Source organism: Silurus meridionalis, chromosome 17, assembly GCF_014805685.1.
Source record: "Silurus meridionalis isolate SWU-2019-XX chromosome 17, ASM1480568v1, whole genome shotgun sequence".
NCBI lineage: Eukaryota > Metazoa > Chordata > Actinopteri > Siluriformes > Siluridae > Silurus > Silurus meridionalis.
Window position 1 is genome coordinate 26926166 of NC_060900.1, and position 23465 is coordinate 26949630.

A 23465-nucleotide genomic window follows, 5' to 3' on the forward strand; every position below is an offset into this window, starting at 1 on the left:
ATCTAGCCTTATGAACTGTTTCCACAATTTTGGAGGCACAGGATCATACAGAATACGTCTCTGGAAGCTGTAGCACTACATCGACCTTCTGAAGATGTAATGCTTTTCTTCTCAAAGTCAGCTCCATGAACAAAGCTCTGGTTTTACTATCAGTGTCTGAAATCAGTACAAATATCCCCAAACGCACCCCAAAATCTAGTGGAACGTCTTCCCAGAAGAGTGGAGGTTATTATAAGAGAAAACGAGGAATAAATGTGGAATGGGATGGTCAGGTGTCCAAAAACATTTGAACTAAAACCCAATATTTAAACTGTTGAGTCTCAGGTCCTTTTTTTTTTTTTTTTTTACCTAGGGGTGTGGTTATGGAGGCAGTCGGCACGGTAACGGGGGTAGTTGTAGGAGATGAATTCTTCATTGGAGGTTATTCCAGGCCAGGTTTCTTCCGTAGGTGTTCCTGAGAGAGAGAGAGAGAGAGAGAGAGAGAGAGAGAGAGAGAGAGAGAAGCAGCAGGGAGAGTTATAAATACCACACACAGACATTGGAGAGGGTCTGATTGATTGCTGAACCCTGCAGATAGAGAGTGGTGAAGAGACTGGAATAAAACCAGAAGCGTGGTACCTAGCAGTTTGAAGATAAAGTGCAACTCCTCCTCCACTGTAGATCCTGGGAACAGCGGCCGACCAGTGGCCATCTCGTAGAAGATGCAGCCGACGCCCCTGCACCAAACCAGAAACGCACAGATGATGGAGCTGCTACAACTCCACACACTCCTCCAGCATTCAGAGGAAACGGACACGGATAAAACACGCGAGTACTGACCACATGTCGATCTGGGTGGAGTAGTCTGTGCTGCCCAATAGGATGTCAGGTGGGCGGTACCACAGGGTCACCACTTCGTTCGAGTAAGTCTTGGTGGGGATTGACTTGGCTCGGGCCAGGCCTAGGGGCCATGAAAAAGAAAAGGTGCGAAAACAGATGCTTTTATAGGGTTTCTGACTTTTGAAGACCATCTTAATACTGTTAAGAATGAAATTTACGACCTACATCATGACGTCAAAAACATATTTTGTGACTGACCTTAACTGTGCAATAATTTCATTTTTTTTGTATCACTAAACTTGCACTTCCCCAAAGCTGAAAAATAAACCCCATTCTGTGGTACAATCCGAGAGAATACGGCATGAATCTAAGCATGTGTGTGTGTGTGTGTGTGTGTGTGTGTGTGTGTGTGTGTGTGTGTGCAAAATGGTTACAGACCGAAGTCAGCCAGTTTGAGTTCCCCACGTTCATTGATGAGGAGATTCTGTGGTTTGAGGTCTCGATGGAGGACTTTGCGTCTATGACAGTAGTTCAGTCCTCGCAACAGCTGGTACAAGAAGAGCTACACACACACACACACACACACACACACACACACACACACACACACAGAACAATATAATGCATCAGAGGTTACATGTAATGGCCTCATGTATAATAATGAGCAAACAGTTTATTCCCAGACTGATGTGCACTAGCAGTGTGTGTGTGTGTGTGTGTGTGTGTGTGTGGGTGAGATGAGTGGAAAGCAGAGCTGCTGTAAAGTGGAGCATTGCAGTAACTCTCACCTTCACGTTGTGCATGTGGATGCAGTTCCCGCAGTCATCCAGATACTGTTTCAGGTCTTTATCCTGTGGGAAGAATAATGGAGATAAAAAAAAAATAATAAAATCACATGATCACGTGTGGTAACCCAGCCATTAGGGAGGCACAAGCCAGTGCATTCTTAGTGCCGGTCCCAAGCCCGGGTAAATGGGGAGGGTTGCGTTAGGAAGGGCATCCAGCGTAAAACACGTGCCAAATCAAATATGCGGATCACAAATGAGAATTTCATACCGGATCGGTCGAGGCCCGGGTTAACAACGACCGCCACAGGTATCGTTAGCCGACAGGGTACCGGTGGAAATTGGGCTACTGTTGGCCGAAGGAGGAGAAGGAGAGGAGGAAGACGTCTACAGAGACGGCAGGGAAAGGAGCAGTGTAGGAGAGTGGAGTTTCGGGTTGGTACTTTAAATGTTGGTACTATGACGGGTAAAGGGAGAGGTAGCTGATATGATGGAGAGGAGAAAGGTAGATATGTTGTGTGTTCAGGAGACCAAGTGGAAAGGGAGTAAGGCCAGGAACATTGGAGGTGGGTTTAAACTGTTTTATCATGGTGTGGATGGAAAGAGAAATGGTGTAGGGGTGATTCTGAAGGAAGAGTACAGTAAGAGTGTAGTGGAGGTGAAGAGAGTTTCTGATAGGGTGATGATCGTGAAGGTGGAAGTTGAAGGATGATGATAAATGTCATCAGTGCCTATGCTCCACAAGTTGGCTGTGAGATGGAGGAGAAGGAAAGATTCTGGAGTGAATTAGATGAAGTGGTAGATGGTGTACCTAGGAAAGAACGGTTAGTGATTGGGGCGGACTTTAATGGGCATGTGGGTGAAGGGAACAGAGGTGATGAGGAGGTGATGGGTAGGTATGGTTTTAAGGAGAGGAATGTGGAAGGGCAGATGGTGGTAGATTTTGCTAAAAGGATGGAAATGGCAGTGGTGAACACTTATTTTAAAAAGAAGGAGGATCATAGGGTGGCGTATAAGAGTGGAGGAAGGTGCACACAGGTGGACTATGTGCTATGCAGGAGATGCAACCTGAAGGAGATTGGCGACTGTAAGGTGTTGGCAGGGGACAGTGTAGCTAGACAGCATAGGATGGTGGTCTGTAGGATGGTTTTGGAGGCGAGGATGAAGAGGAGGAGAGTGAGGACTGAAAGAAGAATAAGATGGTGGAAACTGAAGGAGGAAGAGTGTAGTGTGAGGTTCAGGGAAGAGGTCAGAGAGGCTCAGTGGTGTTAAGGAGGTGTTGGATGATTGGGCAACTACTGCAGGAGTGATGAGGGAGGCAGCTAGAAAAGTACTTGGTGTGACATCTGGAAATAGAAAGGAAGACAAGGAGACGTGGTGGTGGAATGAGGAAGTGCAGGAGAGCATAAGGAGAAAGAGGTTGGCAAAACAGAAGTGGGATAGACAGAGTGATGAGAAAAGTAGGCAGGAGTACAAGGAGATGCGGCAGCAGGTTAAGAGGATGTGGCGAAAGCCAAGGAAAAGGCATATGAGGAGCTGTATGAGAGGTTGGACACTAAGGAAGGAGAAAAGGATTTGTACCGATTGGCCAGGCAGAGGGACCGAGCTGGAAAGGATGTACTGCAAGTTAGAGCAGTAAAGGATGGAGAGGAAATGTGTTGACTAGTGAGGAGAGTGTGTTGAGAAGGTGGAGGGAGTATTTTGAGCAGCTGATGAATGAGGAAAATCAGAGAGAGAAGGTTGGATGATGTGGAGATGGTGAAGCAGGATGTAGATAAGATTAGTAAGGAGGAAGTGAGAGCAGCGATTAAGAGGATGAAGAGTGGAAAGTCGGTTGGACCAGATGACATACCGGTGGAAGCGTGGAGATGTTTAGGAGAGATGGCAGTGGGGTTTTGACCAGATTGTTTAACAGGATTTTGGAAGGTGAGAAGATGCCTGAGGAATGGAGAAAGAGTGTGCTGGTACCGATCTTTAAGCATAAAGGAGATGTGCAGACCTGCAGTAACTACAGGGGTATTAAGTTGATCAGTCACACCATGAAGTTATGGGAAAGAGTAGTGGAAGCCAGGCTGAGAGAAGAGGTGACCATCTGTGAGCAACAGTATGGTTTCATGCCGAGGAAGAGCACCACAGATGCCATATTTGCTTTGAGAATGTTGATGGAGAAGTATAGAGAAGGACAGAAGGAATTGCATTGTGTATTTGTGGATTTAGAGAAGGCATACGACAGGGTGCCAAGAGAGGAGTTGTGGTACTGTATGAGGAAGTCAGGTGTGTCGGAGAAGTATGTAAGGGTGGTGCAGGACATGTATGAGGACAGTGTGACGGCAGTGAAGTGTGCAGTAGGTACGACAGACTGGTTTAGAGTGAAGGTTGGACTGCATCAAGGATCGGCCCTGAGCCCTTTCCTGTTTGCAGTGGTGATGGACAGGTTGACGGACGAGGTCAGACAGGAGTCTCCTGGACTATGATGTTTGCGGATGATATTGTGATTTGTTGTGAGAGTAGGGAGCAGGTTGAGAAGAGCCTGGAGAGGTGGAGATATGCACTGGAGAGAAGGGGAATGAAACTCAGTAGGAGTAAGACAGAGTACATGTGTGAATGAGAGGGAGGGCAGTGGAGTGGTGCGGTTGCAGGAGAAGAGCTTCAGAAGGTGGAGGAATTCAGGTACCTGGGTTCAACAGTGCAAAGTAATGGAGAGTGTGTTAGAGAAGTGAAGAAAAGAGTGCAGGCAGGGTGGAGTGGGTGGAGAAGAGTGACAGGAGTGATTTGTGATAGTAGGGTATCTGCAAAATTGAAAGGGAAAGTTTATAGGACTGTGGTGAGACCTGCGATGTTGTATGGTTTAGAGACAGTGGCATTGAGTAAAAGACAGGAGGTGGAGCTGGAGGTAGCAGAGCTAAAGATGTTGAGGTTTTCGTTGGGAGTGGCGAGGATGGATAAGATTAGAAATGAGTTTATTAGAGGACAGCGCATGTAGGATGTTTTGGTGACAAGGTGAGGAGGCGAGATTGAGATGGTTTGGTCATGTGCAGAGGAGGGACATAAATTATATTGGTAGAAGAATGCTGAGGATGGAGCCACCAGGTAGGAGGAAAAGAGGAAGGCCAAAAGGAGGTTCATGGATGTGGTGAGGAAGACATGCAGGTAGTTGGTGTAAAAGAGGCAGATGTAGAGGACAGGGTGGCGTGGAGACGGATGATCCGCTGTGGCGACCCCTAATGGGAGCAGCCGAAAGAAGAAGAAGAAGACATGATCACGTGTGGTAACGTCACAGCTTAGCAGCTTCTTGCTCTGGTAACCGAAAGAAAGACGTGGCTTTTATCACGTGCTGTTTTTCTCTCACAACGCTCTTTAGACGTAATCGGTGAAGGCTTAGAAAAACGGTGGGTGCGATGACTGCGCAAGACGTCTGCAGATCCATTACGTGAGCCCCGCCCCTCAGTTGAGTTATGAGCCGAACGTCTTGATGCCACATAACTTTATCGCATCAGTGCTGGAGAATTTATGGAATCTATGCTTCTTGAACCAGGACCACACCAGGCATTCTCCAAACACTGGACTCGATCATTTATAACATTCTATAGAATATACACGTAGGGTACTAGACACCCTATTTGGCCAAAAGTACTGGGACACCTGACTGTTCCAGCCATACGTGGTTCCTCCTCAAACTTGAAGTTGATGTTTGGATGCAGGAGCATGGAATCTTCCATTCAATTGAACTAAAAGGCCTGTTTGTTCCTTGTTCAATGCCCCTGTGCACAAAGCCAGCTTCATGAAGATATGCTTCACATGGGTATTAGTAATGCTCTGATCTCAACACTACTGAACACCTTCGAGATGGATCTTTACATGCTGACTGCACCCCAGGTGCTTTGTTCCATCAGTTATTGAGATCTAAGTAACAGCTGAAGCTACCGGGAAAAATATTTGTCATTTTAATTACACCGAAAACTGATTTATGCCACATTTCTCAACATGGCTTTCCAGGAGATCAACTTCTGGCCAAGATAGCAGGCGAGAGGACAGAATAGACAGAAGGGACGAAAGGTCAAACCTCAACACTGAGTTCCAGGACCATAACTGCTATATATTGATGGAAGTGAATATCGCAGAAATCGACCTGTTTACTGCCTATTAGCATCTCCATAACTGAGGCCGATGTGATTCGCATCTCAAAGTGAAATCGACGACACGATACATTAAAGATTCATAAGAAGCAACTACCGATGCGATACGATCCGATTTCCCCCCTATTGCGATGTGGTGCGATCCGATATCCATTCGATTCGAGAGATAAAATGTGATGCTCCGCAACTCAGTATGGTACAGTACTAGATGTGTTCAGCTCTCCGTTTTGCATGCATGTGACTCACTAGGTATTCAAACACGAGCGTCAGAGACTTCTGGGTGTGGATGATGTCATGCAGAGTCACAATGTTGGCATGTTTGAGATCCTTTAACAGGGACACTAGGGGGCGAGAGAGAGCGAGAAAGAAAGTATTAATAATACATTAATAAGAGCTTAATAATACAAAATACTGTACAATGCAATGGACCACTGGAGACTCCTCCTATCCTGTCCTGGTTCTGACTCACCCTCTCTGATGGCGGTGCACGGAGCTCCTTCCTCGTGTTCCAGGCGGATCTCCTTGAGGGCCACCAGGTTATCGGTTAGCTTACTGCGCCCCTTATAGACTGTAGCGTATGTGCCCTGAAAAGTGGTCAGACATTTTTTTAGATATTTTTTGTAATTATAACCTGTTCCAGCATGACAATAACCCTGTGCATGAAGATCTGCTTGACATGGGTTGGTAGATCTTCTGCTATAGAGCTCTGACCGCAACTCTATTGAACAGTAAGGAGTTTTCTCCACTGCAGGCCTCCTTAACTGTACCAACATCAGCACCTGCCTTCCTAACTCCCATGCAGAACAAATCTCCAGAAATCTCCACAAGCACACTTGAAAATCTAGTGGAACATCTTCCCAGACGAATGGAGGTTATTACTGTGGAATGGAATGTTCCCAAAAGGTTTTATATTATGGCCACAAACTTTTGTCCTTGCAGTGTCGCTTCCTATATAAGACCTTATAGGAAAACACTGCATTGTACATTCCACAATCTGTAGAATACAGTGGCCCAGTGGTTAAGGCACTGGACTCTAGATCGGAAGGTTGTGAGTTCAAAGCCCAGCACCACTAAGCTGGGCCCTTGAGAAAGGCCCATAACCTTCAAGTTGTAAGTCGCCCTGAATAAGGGCATCTTATGCCAAATGCCATAAATGTAACTATAAAAAGGGGTGGGGCTAAAGTGGCTGTGTTTGATCTGAAGGGGCGGTGCTAATATAAATTCTGGAGATTAGATGTTAATAGATCAGATGGTGATACACGCAAATGAGTGTTCTTGGTCACTGGTTGGATTATTACTAATGTGAAAACACTCATACTCTGTAGGAAAATCAAAACAATACTGCACATAATCCCAAATAAAATACAGTATTCTTTTGAAAATAAAATAAAATAAACCATACCTCTCCGAGTTTATCCAATTTCACATAAGTTTCCAGCTTCCCGAACCCGATCTCCGACTGAAATCACAAATATGGACGGTGCTTCAGAATCAGCATGACTCCACTTACCAGCGATTTAAATCACCATTACAATTAACAGATTCATGCACTGGGTAATGAGCTTCTGTCTACAGACCCTAATTGTAGCCTCAGAAATACTGATGAGGCTCTTCAGATAAACACTCGAGATAATTAGCGCATATCACCAGGCATTCGAAAATTCACCACCCCCAAAAAAATTCAATTCTAAAATGCTCCTTACTGCTGCCAGAATCATTTAATACAAGAAAAAAAAAAGAAACTGAGGTCTACCAAAACCTTCTCATGAACATCTATCATAGAACAATGTCAAAACCTAGGACTAATCGGGTCAAGTATAGCAGGATGAGTGTGTCCATTCTGGGACCTTTAATCCTCCTGGTGCACATGCTCGGACACATGCTTTAGTGCTATTCCACTATAAAATGCCTCATGAAGTCACTGGAGAGAAAGTAAACAGTCCACAGATCCTGGAGGAACCGAATCCTGCATTATTACTATTATATATTATATATAACATAAAATATGTTATACATTTATACACAATTAATTTCATTCAGGTGGTTACATTTATATACACTAAAGGTTAACCGATACCTTGCCGATAACTGATTTATCAACCGATACTTTTTAAAATGGATACTGGATAAAACCAAACAAACAAACATAACCCTCCATGTAAAATAGTACTGAACGTTATTACAAAAACAACAACAAAAATAAAAACAGTACTGAATCATGAAAAGTTAAATACGAATTACATTAGTAAATATAATATAAATATAATATAGCATTCTCTGTGCAGTGTGTGGTCTTACGTGTAAAAACAGCACATGGCTTCAATGATTTGCCTCTAGAGGCTGCTCTTGTAATGAGAGTAGACCGGAAGTCATTCCGGCAAAAGACGCAACCCGGAAAAACTGTCTGTATGGATTTTTTTATCGATAGTTCCAGCAATTAACTATTGATGCAGATTAATTGCCAAAACTGATAAATCGGCCGACCTCTCATATACACAACTATATAGACAAAAGTATTAAAACACCTGACTTTTCCAGCTCCATGAATACAGTAATCCCCGGCTTTACCACGGTTCAAATCTCAAAATAAAATAGCAATTTTTAGGGTGAATGCATTTTAAATGCATTATTCTGTCAGTGGAATGTCCTAGAAGGTGAACATGTGGAGCTATACGTTCTCTGCTGTGACCCTGAATACAACAGATACGGAGGCAGACAAGGCTGAGGCATATGAATATAAAAAGAGAGAATGTGGGAGAGAAACAAGAGAAAGAGAGAGTGATACAGAGCAAGGAAAATGGAAAGAAAGAAGGGAGAGGTAAGTATGTGCAATAATTAGTAAAGACGAGCAAATGATCAGGACAAAATGGGATCTGGGTCACAGAGAGATCAGCAAAGGATCAGGATCAGAGAGAGAGAGAAAGAGAGAGAGAGAGAGAGAGAGAGAGAGAGAGAGAGAGAGAGAGAAATGTCGGGAATGTCATCTACAAAGAAATGACTGGGACAGGTAGTAATTTCTGTAGGTGATCTGGCAGACAGAATGAGGTTGCTAAGTGATCAGTAAACAGATGGAGAGATCAGAGAGAGATCAGCAGGACAGAATAAGATCACGTTATAAGACCAGCATGTGATCAGTAGATCAGAATTAGCTCAGCAAGTGATCAGTAAAACAGAATAAGAGCAACAAATAAGATCAGCAAAACAGAATAGGGTCTACAAATGATCAGCTGGAGAGAATAAGATCACAGAATAGGATCAGCAAGCGATCAGCAAGACAGAATAGGATCAGCAAGTGATCAGCAATTATAATGAATGTATAAATGTATCATGTTGCCCCTTCCTGTTGATCAGCACGAAAGAATGAGATCAGGAAGCGATCAGAAGAAAAAAGAAATAGTAGTGAGATCAGCAAATTATAAGTAAGACAAATCAATCAGCGAGGGACCAGGCCACTGTAAGCGCAGTAAGAAGAAATGAGATCAACAAGTGACCAGAAAGACAGATGGAGAGAGAGAGAGAGAGAGAGAGAGAGAGAGAGAGAGAGAGAGAGAGAGAGATTAGGAAAAGCAAATGAATCCAGTGATCATGACAGGGAGAGACCAGCAAATCATTAGAGCGACGCCACTTTAATGGTTGTAAGTGCTGATCGTGAGGAGCTGCATGTTCTCTGCTGTGACCCAGAATACAGAAGATACAGAGGAAGATGAGGCTTGGATTAATAAAAGAGAGGAAGTGAATAAAATTCTGAAAAAAAGCAAATGAGCACAGGACAGACAGTATTAAGGACGTATAGTGGCAGACAGACTCGAAACAGAAAGACGGGGAACGAGAGCACAGACAGAGTGATTGGCTGCTGTGAAAGTAGCTGTTGATCTGCACGGCAGTTCAGTGAATCAGAGAGAAATCGAGACAGAAAGAGAGATCGGCGAGTCGAAGGCAGATCAGCAAGTCACAGAGGGAGAAAGAGAGAGGAAGAGATCAGCAAGTCAGAAAAACAGAAAATATCACGACAGTGAGGGAATTTAGCTGTTCAAAGGAAGGATCAGCAATTCATAGAGAGATCAGAAAGCCAGGGAGAGATATCAGAAGACCAAGAGAGATAACAGCAAGCCACAGAGAGAGAAAGAGATCAGCAAGTCAGAAAAATAGAAAATATCAAGCCAGCAAAAGATTAGCAAGCCAAAGAGAGAGAGAGAGAGAGAGAGAGAGAGAGAGAGAGAGAGATTAGTGATCAGTACAGAACAGAACAGGAGATATGAGCTCGTTGAGAACGTTCTGAGTGAGACAGAAAAGAGAGATCAGAAAGCTGTTACCAGAGAGACTCTACGCAGTCGTCTGCTTAGTGGTTTATCAAACAGCGGGCTGTTCAGATTGAACTTCTCCAGGCAGCCGTCTGGGAGTCGGATATCAGCCGGCAGAGAGAGCCTCTTATTTATGTCCTTGGGGAAGATCCAAAATGCACGCGCACACACACACACACACACACACACACACACACACACACACACACACTTCATTAACACAATCCCAAATGTTTAATTGCAATAAACCACCGTTCTGATCCCTGATGAGAATAAACTGTGGCTATTTAATGTTAATTAAAATAACCAGGTCTCTTGTTACGCTCCAGAGAAAGCGCTCAAACACGGGGAGCATCAGAGGGGCAGAACACAATAATGAATCTTTTCTTTAGTCTGTCAGAGTGAATTAACACGTCATTGATCGCACGTCCTGCTGTGCAGCTGTTCCTGTACGACTCGGAGGGACACACACAATAACACCTCTTTATTTGCCCTTAATCAGCAGGTGGTTCTGTGGGGCGTAAACAAGCCGAGCAGAAGAGCGAGGAATATAAAGGAGGAGGAGGTGGTGGTGGTGGAGGTGTGGGGCGGTTCTGAAGTACCTCAGTGGATATTTTGCGGCCGGCGTTGTTGCGCATCCTCACACGGACCGGGCTGTGCACCTCGTCGGAGGAGGTTGCAGACGCCTGGTCGCTTTCTCCGTCCGAGCCCATCTTTACATCTTCGTGGACGATCTCTGCAAACAGACAACACAATCATCCTGCTTATATGCTGCTGTGACCTGTTTTTATTTCTTTTGGGCTTTAATTGACAGAAGAATTCATGAAGACAAAAAACCAACAAAGTGATATGGAAAACTAAACATGGGAAACAAATGACTCATTTGCATAATCTGCCTCATTCGCATAAACAGGCTCATTTGCATAATTTAGCTTTTTGCTACACCAGCATTGCAAAGGCCAACGTTGTACGATGAACAATCACACAAGTGGACGAATGATGAATACGTTAGCTAGCCCATTAGTTTCTGCGAAACGGTTGCCTAGCAACCAGGCTAGGCGAAAACGTGATGCATGGTGTAATGCAATAAAGTACGAGTGACACTTTATGAACAAAACAACTGGGACATCCGAGTATTTACCCGACTTTAGTCCATGTATTCATGTCCTTTAAGTTGGAAGTCTTTAATGGTTTTTGAGAGACACATGCATGAGCCTTTTGTTTTTGCTTTACACTCTCAGCATCCGGACAGTTCGTTTCTCCAAACATTCATCTGAAATACTTTGTCTCTTGTAAAACTCGCCAAAGATGTTCTTCACTAGGTGGAGATTTCGTTCTTGTGATCCAGTTCATCCCAGAGATTTAGGTGCGGTGACTGAGCAGGACATTGCCTGATAAATATCACTCCAGACGACCGTCTGCTTTCTAAACAATGCTTAAAGAGCTCGGACAGATGCTTCGGCTCATCGTCTTGTACGGTGAAGTCCGTTTCAATGAGCCGCAGTCCAGAATTGCATGGTGTATGGTGAAGTGCGGAATAGGAGCCATTTTGGATCAGAGTTCCGTTCACTTTCTGGAATAAGTCTCTAAAACAACCCCAAACCATTAGGTTCCTCCTTTAGTCCACCAGGTTTATTCCTCTGTGTGTGTGTGTGATCCACTGCTTTAAGAACTTATGTGGAAGAAGGTAGTGCTGAGGTAATACCATCTCATGCAATCAGGGTGCTGTACTATACATACATACATACATACATACATATACATACATATATATATATCATAAATAAATAATGATTCATCTGAGCTTCTGAACATCCACCCCACTGATCTGTGAAGATGTTCTCCTGGATAGACAAAGAGAGTTGGAGTCGTCGTTCCAGTTGACCCCGAAGGTGTTCAACAGGGACGAAGCTCTATAGCAGGAGATCTTCCATCATATCCAACCCATGTAAAGCGTATCTTCATGGCGCTGGCTTTGTGCACGGGGGCATTGTCATGCTGGAATGGGTTTGGGTCTCCTAGAGAAAGGAAAAGTTCATGCATCCAAACACGTCATGTGTCTCCAATTTTGTGTGAGCGGTCAGGTGTCCGAATACTTTTGTATTGTGTCCCTATTGTGTACATATGTATATAAAGGGCAGGTTTGTATGAAGTGTGTGTGTGTGTGTGTGTGTGTGTGTACCGAGGCGCGTGGTGTGGTTGAGATAGGAGCTGAGGCTGCGGCCCAGGCTGCGCGGCCGGTGCAGGGAGCTGCTGTAGGACTGCAGGAGTGAGTGCATGCTGAATGAGCCGCCCGCTCCTCTCACTGAACCTCGCAGGGTGGCGCTACCCCCGACTGGCATGGCCTCTGGGAGAGAGGAAGAGGGAGAGAGGGGCAAAAGGGGAGGAGGATAGGAAGGGTTGAGAGAACACGGCATGAAGAAGAAAGGGAAACGAACAGAAACAGATAAGGGGCATCATTTGAGAAAGTTTAAGGCAGACAGACCAGGGTGGGGGGTAGTGTGTAGAGGAGGACAACAAATGAGTAATGATGACAGGTGAGAGAGGCAGATGATAATGAGGCAAAAAATAGAGAGAGGGAGGGGAAGGAGAGAAAAAACAAGAAAGGAGGAGAAATTAAAATGGCACCAAATCAACAGAGGGGGAAAAAATGGAATAAAAACAAAAAACACATTTCTTACGCATGCATTAAATCCTTCCACTGTTACACAAAAATGCCTGGTTTTTAGTAAAATAACAAACAAATAAACAAACAAACAAACAAATAAATCAACTAATAAAATAAAATCGATAAAAACAGCAATGCCAAAAACAGGGGATGTTCAATTAACTTCCAATTATTCCCCCTCTCCAAACTGTTGTTTCGCGCCGTGCTGTTGATGTATAAGAGCAGCGATTCGTCATGATCTGAAATTAGCTTGGCGTTGGCCGAGTGACATCTGGACCGACTCCGCAATAAAATGGCTTCATTAAAATCACACACACACACACACACACACACACACACACACACACACACACACACACACACACACACACTCTTTCAAGGCGATGCAATAAAGCGAGCGAGGACCTGAGGCGAGCTGAGGTCTGGATTCTAAATATAATCAAACTTACAGTCGGTACCTGATTATCCGACATTACTGGTGTGTTTCGAGTCACTTCTTAGGGCCCCATAACAATGAAGTCGCACTGCAGTTTCTTAGTGTTGCGTTACAGTCTCTGATGTTGACAAAAAATCATCAGAGATTCTGATTCTATTATATTAGAAAATAATTGGCGGAAAGTTGTAGCTACCGCGGCGTATAGAAATCAACACCAAACCACGTACGACGCACAGCATTTGATCAAAACTGCAATTCCAAAACAGTGCCATGTTGATCATTTACACATTTTACATGTAAACCTACAATCCTACAGCAGCAGAAGGATTGTTGATCTTCACCAAGAAACCACAAATCAGATTTAAAGTCCATTAAAAAAAAAACACTATGGCCACGCCCACACAAATATGTTTTCTTTTGGAAACGCGACTTTTTCTCTCCATTTTTGGCCTTCCACAATGTTTCAGAAATCCAAAAGGAAATAAACGTGGGGTGGAAATGACGCGGGTCGAAGCGTCTTCTGTTTTGGGTTTACGCAGTTTTCGAAAGCGTATCTGGACTCGTGTACAAGTGAAGCAAAAACGTTACAACATGCATCATGGAGGTTTTTAATCCGTTTTTTTTGTTTGCGATATGACGTCTGTTTTATCCTATTGGTTGCGCTGCTGACACGTGAGCTACACGCCACCTTGAACTGACCAATAGAAGGGCAGCAGTTTAAATTCTTTAAGTTGTAGGTACAACAAAGAAAGTTCCAGAAAATTGTTTTGGAAAGAAATATTTTATTTAAATGCCAGTTTCATTTTGTATTTGATTTTTGTTTAAAATAAATCGTGACCATAACGACGTACGTATCGAATCACGAGCTGAGTGTATTGTTACACCCCTAGTTTTTGTTTTCTTAAATAGATTTTTTATTCATTTCAAACGTTCGAAAAACGAATACGGCAACAGTGTAGAAACACATTTTTCAATACTCTGTGTTCTTTCCTTCCTGTTAAGCAGCTCCTTCACGTATCTGTACTTTACTAAAGTGTTTCCATTTGGGGAGACTTTTACTGTAACTTCACTACATTTCAAACTCAAATATTTGACTTTTTACTCAACTACATTTTGCTAAATCAGTCGTTGGTTTTTATTTATGAGGATAAAAACGTAACTGGTTAAACACGCAGCGAGTCTCCAATCAGGGTCGATGTTTTACACTCGTTTTGACATTTAGAGACGAATAAATGATGAAGAAACTCCAGACTCGAACTCGCCACAACAGTCATTAATATCACTCAATTAATAGATCAGTGAGAGATGAAGGTGTGACACCGTACCAGAGTCACTGTGTGCCCCTGTATCCTGAGAGCTGATGCTCTCGGTCAAGTTTTTGTCCCCGCTGTTGTTTCCCCGCAGCGTCATGGACAGCTGCCGCTTGATCTTCCTCACGCGCTCCATCAGAGGGGGCAGGGGGGGCCGAGACGATGATGAGGAAGCCACTGTTCACTCGCCCTGTGAAACACACACATACACCTGTGAAGATACATAATACTTTAACATTACAGAGTATTCTCGCGAGTCAATCGTCATTTTGATCATTTGATCAAGTGCCACAGATGTATAGAACCACACATGGCATATGGAGGAGTCGGGTGTCCCAATACTTTTGGCATTATAGTGTATGGAGTGGTTTCTACAGAGGAAGGAGAACTAGGACATTGCCAAAGAAGAGAACGTGAGCAAAAAAGAAGAAGACTGTGTTTTTGGTAGCTAACCTGAATTACAAACAGCACATTAAAACTATCTGACCACTAGGGGGGGCAAAAAGGCCACCAAAGCTAACAAGGCCAACGAGGCTACCAAGACCAACACGGCTAAAAAGGCCACCAAGACCACCAATGCCAACAACACCAATGAGGCTACTAAGACCAACACGCACAGAGCACAAAGGCTAACAGCAAATTCAAACTGGTAGATTTGGTTTCTTGTCTTCTGATTGGTCAATTTCGTTCGACCATTTAATTATGACTGCCACATGGCGCCACCTATAGCAGGACAAAATAAGGAAACAGAAACGGAAAGTGAAAAAAAACACACAAAGGCAACAATGACATGGGTTTGGGACGGCAGACAATGAGTGTGTGGGGGACGTGTTTATTAACTCTGGACGGTACTGAAAGTGACGGCGCTCCTCTGTGAAGACGCCACTGAGTGTCGATGGCGGACTCGACTTCCAGCACGGAGATGACCTCGTGTAAACATCAACACCAGCTGCTCGCTTCAGAAAAGATCAGCACCCGCGGGCGCATTTTTTCTTCTCGATGAACAGAAAGCTAGATGCCTCAAGGTTCGTCAACATGCGCGGTATGGATACGGAAACGAGCCGGCAAACAAAACACATGCAAACGGTTCGCAGATGAGATGAGCTTCACCCGAACAACTTCCAGGACCTCGCCCTCATCTTCAGAGGCTACATCATGTTCGACTCGATTTGGTTTTATTTGTAGAGCGTGTTTAACAATCAATTTTGCAGCTGAGCCATTGAACCATTTCTAAAGTTTCTTAAGTTTCTCAGGAACTTCATGGATCTTTAGGCTGTTCCTGAAAAAACATCCCCAGCTGCACAGAGTGGTCTCCAAGTGAAGAAAAGGGACAGGATCACTGGTACCTCAGGGGCAAAACTGCTCAAACTTTTGACCTTCGTCTATGCGCAGTACAAGGACGTGTTGGGTGCTGAGAATTAGCCATGCTGGGAGGGGAACCACGAGCACATGCCAGGGTTCAGTGTAAATCCACATCCACAAATCTGATTGGTCAAATCAACACTTCTAAAAACGCTTCTGAATGAAAGAAATAATCTGTTGCCAAAAGTATTGGGACACCCGTATTTCCAGCCATACGTGGTTCTTCTCCAAACTGTTCCACCGAAGTTAGAGGCACACAAATGTATAGAACGTCAACGGATGCAGAAGCATGGAATTCTCCGTGCTGTTTCAGCATGACAACACGCATGTGCACAAAGCTTTGGGTTACAGTAGAACTTCTCCTGCTATAGACCTGTAAATTGCCTTGAAGTCCAGAAGCAATTCGAGCTATTACACCATAGTACCAAAAGTATCCGGACACCTGGTGCTTTCCAAAGCTGTTGGAGGCACACAATTGTATAAACCATGAAGACCTAAATCTGTTCCAGCAGGACGATGCCCCTGGCACAAATCCAGTTCCATGAAGATCTGCACCCAAGGTCTCCTCACCTACCTCAGTACCAGTAGCTGCATCAGCACACATCTCTACAAGCACACTCCAAAATCTAGTGAAAGATCTTCCCAGAAGAGTGGAGGGAGAAAATGGGAACTAAATGTGTTAAAAAAAAATCACATACCAATCTAATGCTCAGGTGTCGACTGAAGGCTAAAACTGACTAGAAAAAAGTCTCCCTGTTTCTCAGTACAACCATCAGACACAGAATTAATCATGCATCAGAAAGTGATTTAGTGAGGCCACGTTTTGTTCTTTGGCATTTCTCGGACTGTTCGTAAACGCCTCGTACGTCGACACGTGGACCGAGTTTGCGGCAACTGATCAGAAACGAGTGCGGCTATATTAAGAACAGGAGCACACATGTGGGTTGGAGAACGCGCTAGAAGGCTAGTGCTCTAGATCTCGCTCACGGTGTCGCTTGTAAAATATAATGAGCGATTCCAAAACATCTGCAGATCCGACATTAGGTAACGTTAAGGGCAGTGATGACAAAAAGTGACTTAAAATGGGGAAAAAGAGGTTTATATATACATATATTTATATATAGATGGAAGAGAGATCATGGGCTATTTATGTCGCTGTGGAGCGGAAACGGCCGAAAGGTTGGCGCTATAAATATTTCGGATGGTTGGAATGGTGAAAGTGGAGTTCGGCGGGCTGTCGCGCGAGGAAAGCCGGGGCTGAAACCCGAGACGCAAGCGCGCAGGTTTTTTTTGCCTTCGATCAGCAACCCCAAAAAAATGCAGACTTTAACTCACGAAGCCCACAGAGAAAACCACGTACCATACAGATACACATACTTGTCATGACCTTAAATGACCTTTGAGCACTTTTGCGCCATGGTGCATTTAATCGTTTCCGATTAAACTCTCGCCATACACTCTGCCTCCAAAAGTATTAGGACACCAGCTTGGCCTGTGTGGTTCTTTGGAAGCACAAGAATCCATACAAATGCACTCCCCATGACTTTTCTCTTCACATGAACTAGAAATCATGAAACTTTATACACCCATATTCAAGTTATATTATATAAAAAAAAAGATTCTTGGCCACACAGAACACTCAGTTGACGGGTTTATTGGGAGGTCACGAGGTTGGGCTGGTGCTGGAGAAGGTCGCCGGATTGCTCCTGCTTTTTCACCCTTGTGTCTCTCGATCTCTGTATGCTGGATATGCAGCAGGTTTCGGTTATAAAAAGCATTAAAATCATTATTCGCTTAACCCCATCAGAAAGAGGACAAAAAAATGTGGCTGGTGAAAGTGAAGATCTGGGGCGAGCTGACCTTGTGTCACACTGCAGGAAATCTCCAGCCAAGCTGCATCTTTAAAGCATTCATCTCAAAACCACCAATGGTGAAAACGTACAAAGTGACCTTGAGCTTGCGAAACCTCAGTGAACACGTCAAAACTGTGTCCAAAGTGTGAATATTGTGTGTGAGCACATTGTTATCCAGCACTGCTTTAATTCTCCTGGGTGTGGAATTCACCAGAGCTGCACAGGTTGTTGCTGGGATCCTCTTCCACTCCTCCATAATGACATCACAGAGCTGCTGGATGTTACATGCATGGAGCTTCTCCACCTTCCGCATGAGGATCCCCACAGGTTCTCAATAGGGTTCAGGTCTGGAGATATACTCGACTACTCTGATGGACCCTTGTGAGGTCTGTTCTGAGTGGAATCTGTCTTAGAAAACCTCTGTATGACCCTGACCACTGTACTGTAACTCAGTTTCAGGGTGATACTGATCTTCTTACAGCCTCGACATCTTTGTTAAGAGCAACAATTCTAATTCTCAAATCCTCAGAGACTCTTTACCATGAGGTCCATGTAGAACATCCAGTGGTCAGTATGAAAGATTTGGACTCAAAGCACCACATTTTAACTTCTCTAATACAAGATACACACATTTGTATGGTTCTAACAGGCAGACAAGAACATTAACATGAGGAACAGGACGTGTGGCTTTGCACGTTTACACCACGTAACAGCTGTTATCACTGAGGGTGTACTCACTTTTGTTGGCAGTTATTTAGTCAATAATGGCTGAATGTTGAGTTATGTTGAGCACTGCGTTTCCCCCCACAGACTATTATTACTGACGCACCAACCGCTAAACTCTGGTGCGCTCTGGACAGGTAACACAGGAAACGCTGCAGAACGAAAAAATGAAGGAACGGGGAGAAAACAGCGAGGGTTGAGGAGAAGATTCAGGATGAAGAACATGACATTTTGTTTTCCCGTGTATTGAGTGTTGCTCCAAAATAAATCAAGGTATGTTTTGAACCTAACAGTTATAATTATGCGGCCCGTATTGTGGTTCTATCTTCAATCATGTTTTTTTTACTTGATTTGTATTGTAGCGATCTGCATACTGGAAGGATTTTGCAACAGAGAAGAAAACCGGAGAACCCAGAGGAAACCCACAAAATATAAAAAAGGCATAAACATCAATTAGAAGCATAACGGACTCTTTTTGAACATCCCATTCCACATTTTGTCCCCTTTTGCTCTTCAGGTACGGATGTAGGTGAGGTGAGGAGGCCTGGGGTGCAGTCCACGTTCTTATTATGTCTCCATGTAAATGAAGCAGGAATGAATTCTGGACATGAGCACAGACCCTTTGGCTTTTCAGACGCTGTTATTTCCCCACGCTGTCGATACGCATGAGGCAAGAAAAAAGAAAAAACCCTGACCTTTAGATCGCACTCGCCCGAAGGTTGTGTACAGCGGCGGGTATTTCATTTAATCGTTCGTTGTAAAACGTTGTTTTCGCTAGGATTCTTTCACGGAATATCCGACGTGACGATTAAACGGTGCCAAAAGTATTGGGACACCCGCCTTTTCTGTATAAAGTTTCTTCCCAACGCTGTAACCGCAAAAGGTCCCTTGGCTTGAAGCAGGAGACCCGAACCTGTTCCTGCACAAGCTCCAGGACGATTTGCTTTTAAAGGGTTGGAGTGGAAGATCTCCCGCTTCAGAGCTCCAAAACCTCAACCCTGTAGAAGTGAACGAGACGTGATCGTCTGCTATAGAAACACTTCCCGACCAATCAGAATTGAGGATTTAACTGCATTTTGGGGTAAAATCTTTAGTTTATAGAAGCTTCGATTTGATGTACTGTTTAGGGTTCCAGAAATTCTCAAAACTGAAATGTTTTCATGGGAATGACTGAATAAACAGAGAATTTACAAAATTACAGGTGAGCCTAAAACAGAGATCTTAAAGGTTGTTGATATTTCTGTTGAATTTCTACCTGCACAGTCATCAATCACATGCACACTTACAGCAGGGTCACTGAGGCCACGGCCCCTACACGCACCGTGCGTTCATCCGTAACACAACACGCATCATTTCTTCAGTCCTTCACACAAAATAACGTCAAAAAAATGTCTGTGTAAGCGACTGTACAAAAAAAACCTCTACTAACAATTAAGTCAAAAATGTAATAAAAAATAAATCTTTATTAGGTCTGTTTATGATCAAAAATTTTTGTATTAATGTTTGTTTGATTAAATATACATTTCCCCAATTTCTTTTTCAAAATCCTGGTTGGTCTTTTTTTTTTTTGCAAGTTTCTAATTTGGAATACTGCCCAAATTTCCGAAGTTCCAATGGAAGGTTTCTGGAAATTTACCGGATATTTTCCACCCCTTTACAACCCTAGTTCTGCTTTTTCGATCGTTATCAATCAGAGCTTCCGTTACAATATTTTCGTTTCGCTGTGAGTACCAAGGAACCACTGCTTCCAGACAAGCGATGTTTGGATCTCATTTCCATCACACTGACTGAGTCATCTCATTTGCGACACTTTCTGGCAAAACACATAATAGGCTTCCGTTTCTATTATAACATACGCAAATCATAAAGGATTTTCATGCTAAAGAGTTAATATGGCCAAACCTTGGCGTTGGGAAAACGCCATACAAAACTCACAATACAAAAACTTTACAATAAAAAGGTACAGTAACTTCAGTATTCTGTAAGAATCTCGTGGTTTCTGACGGGGCTTCCACAGAACGTGTCATAAAAGAGTTTATATCTTACAATTCTGAGAAAAAAGTCAGAATTGTAAGTTTGCAATACCCTTTTTTATTATTATTATTATTCAGTGGCAGAAACGAGCTTCTATAGTAAGAGAAAGGAGACACAAAAAAACCCTCGACCTTGAGCTCAGAATAGCTGCATTACAAAACATCAACCAATTATCAGCTCTTTCTCTAAAGGGATCAGGTGTGTGACAGAGAAGAGAAGAGAGAATGCTGGGGTGGGAAAGAGGAGAGAAGAGAGAGAAAAGAGGAGAGTAAAGAGAGGAAATAGGAGAGAGAGAAGAGAGAGAGAGGAGAAGAGAGGAAAGAGAGAGAAGAGAGAAGAGAAGAGAGGAAATAGGAGAGAGGAGAAGAGAGGAAAGAGGAGAGAAGAGGAAATAGGAGAGAGAGGAGAAGAGAGAGAGGAGAGAAGAGAGAGAGGAAAGAGGAGAAGAGAGGAAGAGAGAGAGGAGAAGAGAGGAAAGAGGAGAGAGAGAGAGAGAGGAGAGAAGAGAGGAAAAGGAGAGTAAAGAGGAAATAGGAGAGAGGAGAAGAGAGGAGAGAGGAGAGGAAGAGGAGGTAAGAGAGGAAATTGGAGAGGAGAAGAGAGGAGAGAAGAGAGGAAAAGGAGAGTAAAGAGAGGAAATTGGAGAGAGGAGAAGAGAGAAGAGAGGAAACAGGAGAGAAGAGAGGGAAGAGAGGAGGTAAAGAGAGGAAATATGAGAGAGGAGAAGAGAGAAGAGAGGAAAGAGGAGAGAAGAGAGAGGAAGAGAGGAGAGGAAGAGGAGAGAAGAGAGGAAAGGGAGAGTAGAGAGGAAAGAGAGGAGAGGAAAGAGGAAAGAAGGGATCAGGTGTGTGACAGAGCAGAGCGAATGCTGGGGTGGGAAAGAGGAAAGAAGAGAGAGAAGAGAAGAGTAAAGAGAGGAAATAGAAGAGAGGAGAGAGAGGAAGAGGAGAAGAGAAGAGAAGCTTGGTGTTCGAGTGTGAAATGTTACTGAGAAACTCACTATTAGAATATCAGGATTTCTGCAGGTCAGAGTTTAGACTTTTTAACACTGTTTTAAAACCATTAGGAATAAAATGTGAGACCACACACACACACACACACACACACACACACACACACACACACACACACACACACACACACACACACACACACACACACACACACACACTTAACCGAGCCCTACATAAATGCTAAACTCACACTTCCTCTGAAACAATAATCAGTTTTACATCTGTGGTACAATCCGAGAGATTCACACCAATAACAGGAAGCTGATTGGCTGCTGCGTGATGATCTCATTAGCAGTCGTAATACAGTGAAATATATTCGGAGTAGCGAAAGAAAGAACTAAAACACCACGAAAATAACAAACAAACATTCTGAAAAGCTGCAGGAGCATTTCAAAGAGCGTGAGTATTTCAGGGGTCACTGTTGGGCCCTTGAGCGAGGCCCTTACCCCTGAGATAACTGTAAGTCGCTCTGGATAAGCGCAGCTGCCAGAATGTCAAATGTTACTGTAAATCCCCAGAAGTATTGGGACACCCAAGCATTAGATTGGTATGTACTGAACATGCCATTCCACGTTCAGTCCCTCTGCTCTTATAATAACCTCCAGGCCTTTTGGGAAGATGTTCCACTAGATTTTCGAGTGTGCGTATGGAGATTTTGCTCTATAGCAGGAGATCTTCCACTCGAACCCATGGCTTTGTGGACAGAAAATTTCCTTTCTGTGTTCCTCAGACTTTGTGTTAACAGGTTCAGGAAAAGAACAGTCACATGGACTGAACGTCACATAACTAAATCCGGGTGTCCCAATACTTTTGCCTGTAACGTGCGCTTCACGCGTGCAACGACGTGAGAGCCGAATAATGAAGTGCAGAACTCTGACGTCCTGCAGGAAAGGAATCAAACATTCCTTGCGAGTGAAACCATACACGATCTTTCTCCATTCATTCCATACAGATGTTTCGGGAAAAAAAGCGCACTGTAACGCGAGTCTCCTCTGGGATTAACGTCCGTATCCAATTCGGCTTAAACGCCTCCCAAATCCGAGTATCCGTATGAAAATAGGGTCAAATTGACGGCTTCAGATTGAAGAACAGATCCCATCACCTGGTGGCTTTTTGAGAAAAAGGTCTTCTGGGAGATGTGCTTCAAGGCAACAGATAAAGAGCTGGATGAAGACGTGGAGCACGTCTTTTTCTTCCGGGACTCATGTGGGCTGGTTTGTTGTTTTTGCGATGCACAGTTATCTGTGATGATTCAGGGTGATGGACCTAGCAGAGCGTCGTGTTTAGCTCCTACTCCTCCTCGGATGCAGTGTTGAGTCAGAGGCTGCCTTCGAGACACGTGTGCCACAGTCTTCTTAATAACTCGGGCACGAGGACATGCGATAATGACTGATCGTTTCTTACGTTTTTAATATACCCTGAGCTTCAGAAGATCCAGGAGTGTTCTTCTACCTTAAAACTATTTCAGCAAATACTTGAGATACACTTCCTCCTCATGTACCAGTGATCCCACCTGCTTTCTGCCTGATCCACCCTCAGGCCCTGCGTCTGAATGGATTGCTTTTCAAGTAGAAACCATTTACTGGTGCTGAGGAGGTTCTCCAGGTTGAAGAACCATGAAGATGGATTTGGATTATTTAATAAAAACAGTTTGATCCGAACATACAAACCCTATGAGGACTAGATGTTTCCACACTTTTTCTTCACCACATTCTTCCACTCTACACATGCTCTGAAATTCTATTCTTCACATATCCCAGAACCCTCAGCACCCCTGGAGCACAGAGGGTTAAGGGCCTTGCTCAAGATCCCAACAGTGGCAGCTTGGAGATACTGGGGATTGAACCCCCGACCCCCTGACCGTAAAAAATGAGCAACAACTTCCCACTTAATAATCCTCATATATATTTTTTTCTTTCTTTCTCCATCTCTCAATCATCTTCTTTCAGCTTCTCCCATCAGGGGTCTCCACAGCAGATCATCCATCTCCATCCGTCCTCTACATCTGCCTCTTTCAAACCAACT

At 43.8% G+C, this 23465-nt stretch overlaps 1 protein-coding gene across 2 annotated transcripts in view; it reads right to left on the reverse strand.

The window, feature by feature from the left end:
• The window catches only part of cdk16 (cyclin-dependent kinase 16), a 31415-nt gene that overhangs the window by 4782 nt on the left and 3168 nt on the right, over positions 1-23465 (reverse strand). For both annotated transcript variants that reach the window (XM_046871210.1, XM_046871209.1), the window contains 12 exons: positions 14471-14645; positions 12224-12388; positions 10644-10777; positions 10054-10179; positions 7143-7199; positions 6210-6324; positions 5987-6081; positions 1608-1670; positions 1258-1381; positions 820-940; positions 619-716; positions 349-454 (listed from right to left, as the gene is read on the reverse strand). In XM_046871210.1, coding sequence (XP_046727166.1) covers positions 349-454; positions 619-716; positions 820-940; positions 1258-1381; positions 1608-1670; positions 5987-6081; positions 6210-6324; positions 7143-7199; positions 10054-10179; positions 10644-10777; positions 12224-12388; positions 14471-14591 — 1325 coding nt within the window. In that variant the 5' untranslated portion in view covers positions 14592-14645. The remainder of the gene's footprint in view (positions 1-348; positions 455-618; positions 717-819; positions 941-1257; positions 1382-1607; positions 1671-5986; positions 6082-6209; positions 6325-7142; positions 7200-10053; positions 10180-10643; positions 10778-12223; positions 12389-14470; positions 14646-23465) is intronic.